This window comes from Cynara cardunculus (genome assembly GCF_001531365.2).
Source record: "Cynara cardunculus var. scolymus isolate 2C chromosome LG 14, CcrdV1, whole genome shotgun sequence".
NCBI classification, from domain to species: Eukaryota; Viridiplantae; Streptophyta; class Magnoliopsida; order Asterales; family Asteraceae; genus Cynara; species Cynara cardunculus.
In genome coordinates this window covers 11,700,741-11,707,343 of record NC_037541.1, presented here as the reverse complement: position 1 = coordinate 11,707,343, position 6,603 = coordinate 11,700,741, and the positions used below count along the sequence as shown (strand labels likewise).

At 33.2% G+C, this 6,603-nt stretch overlaps 1 protein-coding gene across 1 annotated transcript; it reads left to right on the top strand.

The window, feature by feature from the left end:
* Positions 1-1,282: 1,282 nt before the first annotated feature.
* Positions 1,283-2,212, top strand: LOC112526427 (transcription factor TCP9-like). Its single transcript, XM_025136711.1, has one exon. The coding sequence runs from the start codon at positions 1,283-1,285 to the stop codon at positions 2,210-2,212; it is 930 nt and encodes a 309-aa protein (XP_024992479.1).
* The last annotated feature ends 4,391 nt before the right edge of the window (positions 2,213-6,603 follow it).

Here is a 6,603-nt window from a genome sequence, read left to right as displayed (position 1 = left end):
CATTTTTAACCATTACATCATATTTTAATAGATAGTCAAAACTTTTCATTTCTTTTCCTTTCAGAAATGTGTATTTTGAGGCATACTGTTATCGATTATTTCACAAAAAATAGCCCTGTGTATCATTTTCCAGTAAAACGTTGGCCACTAGTCCCCTATGGAGCAGGCTAAGTAGAAATCTTGAGTATAGTTTTGATGGGTCATTGCAAACAAAGTGACTCTTATGGCAGTATTACAATCACTGGAAAGGTGGCTAGCGACCAGTTCGACATACCGACATTTAATAGGGTGGTTCGTCAGCATATCTGACAAAATTAGCCATCACTTGGTGGATAACTGACGATAACGTCAATCTGCTGGGGATAATGTTTCGTCGATAACATTGATTGTAAACCACTTAATATGCATCATGTACTATTAATAAACATGGGTTGTACTTCATATATCACCATAATATACACTATATTATAAAATATTTGAATAAAAATTTAAAAACAACTTATTAAACATAGGTATTCCTTTTATTCCACCAAAACAGTATCATATGCAACAATTTACCCGGTAAGTGTTTACCGTGGTAAGTGTTTATCGTGGTAAGAGTTGTCACCCTTACTTACCGGGTAAGATTTTTGGTTCTTGTTTCGTTCTTATCGAATAAGATTCTTGATCATTACCTATTTATCTGGTAAGGTAATGTGACTTGATGTTAACTTAACTGAGTAAACGTTTGGTAAACGACCCAAAAATCCTGCTATTTTGACATGATATTCCATCTTTATCTTTATCTACAAAAGTACTAAAACATCAAAAGAATTAATTAATTTGTATTTTTATTAAAAAAAATTCATCATTTTTATATGAGAAATTGCATTAATTTTTTATCATCGGTTTACAACAACATCTTGTATTTTTCAATAGTTGTAAATTGATTCAAAATTATTATGTTAAATTACGATTTATATCCATTCAAATTTCATCATGGATCAAATAAATGTACTACAGATATATTGCCTAATACCAACTCCAAAATGTAAAATTTGGGTCAGACATTTTATCGAACACCTTTTGTACCATTTGCCCCCCACACAAGAATTGAAGAATGGCCTTGTAATTTTGATGGTGGTCCATCTCCATGGGGCCACCATTCACCGTGATTTACCCAATCCACCACCTCTTTCTTTCTCAACTTCACATCTTTCTTTCTTGAATTCAGAGAAACAAAAGGCACTTCAAACTTTTCCCATTTTCTTATTTTTGTCTCTGCCTTCATCTTCTTACCATCATGACCTCACCATCGCCGCCGCCGACGCCGACGCCGTCGCCATCCACAACCCAACAGCCACCACCGGTTACAGAACCTCAGCCACTTCAGACGGATGTTTCCCCACCTGGGTTTCCCTTGGTTCCATTAAAGAAAGAACCTTTCTTGGAAGAACACCAGCTGTGTGAAACACTTCCACTTCCACCTCCGCCGGCGAAGTCTCAGCAGCCTCCCTCAAGGAGGTCGTCCACCAAGGACCGCCACACGAAAGTGGAGGGTCGGGGAAGAAGGATCCGAATGCCGGCAACTTGCGCCGCCCGGATATTTCAGCTGACCAGAGAGCTTGGCCACAAGTCCGACGGCGAAACCATCCAGTGGCTTTTACAACATGCTGAGCCATCCATTATTGCCGCCACCGGCACGGGTACTATCCCCGCCATCGCTATGTCAGTCAACGGAACCCTCAAAATCCCCGCCACCGCCACCACCACCGCCGCCGCCGCCGCCACGTCCACCACCATTACTGATAAAAAACGCAAACTCCCTTCTGATTTCGACATAAACCGAAACGAAGATACTCCCACCACCACGACCACCACAACCGTTCTCGCTCCTCTCATGACCACCAACACCACCACCGGACAACCTCAATCTTTCGTTCCGGTATGGGCCATACCCTTTAACGGAACCACCGCGTTTTGGGCGTTACAACCATCAGCAACTCCATTTCTAAACATCTCATCTCGGCCCATCTCCTTTTTCACCTCCGGAGACCAAAAACCAACATCAATTACCACAACAAATTCGATTTCCAGCATTCCCACCACCACCTCCGCCGCCACAAGAACTCAACCGCCGAGAGGTTTTCCGGCGAATCTTGACGACAGAAAGGTTGAAAGAAAGGAGTTTGTTTTCATTCAGGCAAATCATCAAACACCTTCCGAGCATTGAAAAAAGGACTTACTTTTATTTCCCTTTTCTTTAAAATCCAATTTTCTTCCATTATCGTCAAGAACGTGAGCACGTGAGTGAAGAAAGAGTACGTGTAAAGTGGGGTCTACATGGTGGGCAGGCTCTTGGGTGTAGGTGAAATGTGGTGGGGTCCAAAGTCATGGTGCACTGCGTGGACCCCATTAAAGGACCACCTTTGGTGGATCGTGGGCCACTTGATTTGGAAACCGTCGATTTATGCGGCATTAACTAGAATCCAGTATAATGTGGACCAGCGGAGCATACGGCATGGAACTTCGCTACGTGGCACAATCCGGATGGCTCTATCACACTTTGTAGGGTTTTGACACGTTGGATGTTTCCCATTGGTTAATCAACTATTTCTTTTTTCTAGCTTTTTATTTTATAACTTTTTAATGGGTACCATTTTAGTTTTAAAGAAATGCACGCCGGTGGTACGGTGCACCCTCACCCCACCCGACCTGACCCGACCCGCTCGTATTTTGTGTATTAATGACTTGTATCATACATAATAAAGCGTGTATGTTGATCAAATTCAGATATACGAAATATTCGGTTATAATCTAGGACGTCAATTTTAACTGATATAAGTTATTTTCAGTTCTGGTATCCATCTGATATCTTGAATGAGACGATAAATAACAGTCAAGTAGTTTTCAACCTTATCGGTTAGCTTAACTGACAATAAGGTTTGAGATTTACAGAGAGGTTACCGGTTCGAATCCTACAACACCACCTACAGTTAACGGAAATTGCAACATATAAATAGGTCTCTATGTCCGAATGGAGCTCTTGAATTGATCATTGAAGTGGGGTCATACAACTCGCTTTTTAGAAACGTGTGACTTTCAGTTACTTCATACTTCATCTGTCTCAAAAATAAACGTTCATATTTTTATTTTTTCTCTATTATTATAAATAAAAATATATTTTGATTAATTCAAAAATATAATAATTACATATTTCTAAAACTATATTATATACATTTATTTTAAGACATAAAAAGTTTAAAATACATACAAAATGTGATGGTAAAACCTAGGGTTTGTAATCAATGGACCACAAATAAATTAATTATGAATTTAAAATACCAATTAATAAATACTAAAATGGAAATAAAAAGAAGAAAAAGAGGCAAAAAGTGGGACCAGTTTTGGCAAGGAAAATGCGAATATTCTTATATGGGTAGACGAGTCGGCTTGTAAAAATAATTTCAGGTTAATAAATATAATTAGAAGGGTATTCGTGTAATGTATCGAGATATATTTTTATTTTAATGTTTCGTTTTATTTTTTATTCATGTCGATATAATACGATTTTATGTGGTTTTGAGAAAACGACAATGTTTCTATTTTTGAATAAAATATAAACTTGAAAATATCATATAAAATTTACAAAAACTATATCAATATTAGTATCAAATTAACTATTTAAAAGTTCTTGTTTATGTATTTTTTTTTTAATTCAAATTTTTTATCATAATTTAATTTAACGTAACGAAGTAACTTAAATTAGGTTTAATAATATTTTTTTTTAAATACTAGAAGGGTACTCGTGCAATGCAACGAGATACATTTCGATTTTAATGTTTAATTTTTATTTTTTTGTCTCTACCGATATTGATATTAGTATCAAAATTAACTATTTTATAGTCCTCGTTTTTGGTGCAATATCTTAATTCAATCTTTTTGTTATAATTTTAAATAATAAAATAATTTATTTTTAGTTTAATAATATAATTTTTTATAAAGATAATAATTAAACATTATGTTAAATAATTATATTTTAGATTTTCTATATATTTAAAATTAGATTTTTATTTTGTATTTGTTTATATTTATCTGCACTTAGTTACACGAATTTAAAAATAGAGGTTTAATAAGTTATAATTACGCACAATCTACTTGCAATCTTGAGTTTTAAGTAATATGTATTAATAAACAATACTTTACGTATAAAAAGTGGTTTTTAAGAGTTTTTATCAAATGCTTTATAATATAGTATATATAATAATTAAGTATTCTGTTAGAACTCAATAATTATCCTAATTATATTTAAGATTTTTTATATTTTAAAATAAAATGTTTATCCTCTATTTGATTATGTTTATCCGCAGTTAGTTACACAAATTCAAACATAGAGCTTTAATAAGTTGTACTTATGCACGATTTACTTGCAATCTTGAATTTTAAGTAATATGCATCAATAAACAGTACTTTATGCATAAAAATGATTTTTAAGAGTTTTTGTCAAATGCTTTATAATATAGTATAAATAATATATAAATGTGTATAATACATTGTATTTGATAAATTGCATGGAAAAGTAATGTACTTTAACTTGATTCTTATTTTAGGTAATGTACCTTTAAAACTTCCATTTTGATACCTAAGATGTAAAGTATAAAAATTTTAAGTACCCGAGTAACCGGTTGAAGCATTAAAATGGAATGTAACATATTTTCAAAACTTTCATTTCCTATTTTTACATCTTTGTTAACAAAATGGAAGTTTGAAAGTACGTTACCCAAAATATGAATCAAGTTAAAATACGTTTTTTTTCACGCAATTTGCCAAATTTGAAAATATGAGTTTTGTGCTTCTAACAACAATTGTTCCGGTGCATCTATGTACATTTTATTGATATTGATCTTCAATTAAAATTGATCCAAGGGTGGAGATCCTTTCTTGTCTTTCTCACAGTAACTTCTATTTTCACTGGAACCCGACTTTGAATATAGATGTATAAACATTTATGGATTTAATAAATTGTATACTTTTTTTTTTGAAAAGCAAACAAAATTTATTAGCTCAGGAAGGAAAATCAAGATGAGAAAAAGACAGACAGAACCAACCTAAGATGAGAAAAAAAAAAGATAAAAACTGAGCAGTCAAGCAGCTTGTGCCTTCGGCAAAGATCCAACTATAACCATCATAACCGAAATCACCTAAAAGCCATGAACGTCATAAGATGTTTAAGCATTTTGACTGTGACGAAGCCCGAAAAAATGACAACAATTGGGTTTCAAAATTGTCTTAATAAATTGTATAAATTTATAAACCAGTTTTTTCATACGTTTGAAAATACAGTGTTTTTTCATGTATGAAACGTTTAATATTGTTTTGTGCAAGGAAAAAATAGCTTTGAACATTTCATATATGAAACAACATTCCATTTATATGTGTTTTTAACACGTGAAAATTTGTTTGCAAGTTTATATAAGTTGTAATGAAAATTTGTATAATATAATGAATTTGTATAAATTTTTTGTTCATTCATATCTATATCTATACTTATAGTAAATAAGTAACTGACATGACACGTGTCATCTTATGGTGAGCCGATTTTAGTGTTTTTCCGCCTAAACACGTATCTACACAATTTACATTAGTAGTTCAATTAAACTCAATCAATCCCACTAATTTATGATACAATTGATTTTATTCTTGGGTTAATTAATTCGTGTAATAACTGATTCCCCGAAAAAAAATGAGATTTACTTCTAAGTTTAAATTTAATTTACTGATATAGTTTCATTTCTAAGTTCAATTTTATTCTAGGGTTTTAGTTTCATTTTAACTAATTATTGATATAATTTCATTTCAAAATTCAAGTCTTAATAGTCATTCTTCACATTAATTGAGAGATTAAAGAAGAAGATCATGAAATAGGAAACTGGATCCTACTCTGAAGTCTTCTTTTTCAGATTTAGAAGTATGAACTCTGAAGTCTTCTTTTTCAGATTTAGAAGTCTGAACTCTGAAATCTTTTGTATCTGAACTCTGTATTCGAGCTCTCTGTATCCGAGCTCTGAACTCAAGGTCTTTAGACTTTGAAGATAAGTATGGAAGACTTAGTCTTGTAAGAACAATTCAGATATAGATAAATGTATAAGACTTATACTTAGTCTTGTAACATTTTCTTGACCCAGAGGCTCTGGATAGATGAACTAGAGGCTCTGTATCGAAGATCTGTGTCCGAGCTCTGTATTCGAGCTCTGAACTCAAGGTCTTTAGACTTTGAAGATAAGTCTTAAAGACTTAGGCTTAGTCTTCTAAGCATAGTTCAGAGATCTGAAGATAAGTTTTTTAAGACTTAAACTTATTCTTGTAAGCATAGTTCAGAGATAGATAAGTCTATAAGACTTATACTTAGTCTAATAACATTTTCTTGACCCAGAGGCTCTGTATCCGAGCTCCAAACTCAAGGTCTTCAGACTTTGAAGATAAGTCTTAAAGACTTAGTCTTGTAAGCACAGTTCAGAGATAGATAAGTCTATAAGTGTTGATCCTCTCTCTCAGTGATTTGATGATAATCCCTTTTTCCTTTCGATGTATTTCTGTGTCTGTAATTTCAGTTCCAGCGATCAT

Excerpts from the sequence above, each read along its gene's own strand:
- LOC112526427 (XM_025136711.1), top strand. The coding sequence starts at position 1,283 with ATGACCTCACCATCGCCGCCGCCGACGCCGACGCCGTCGCCATCCACA.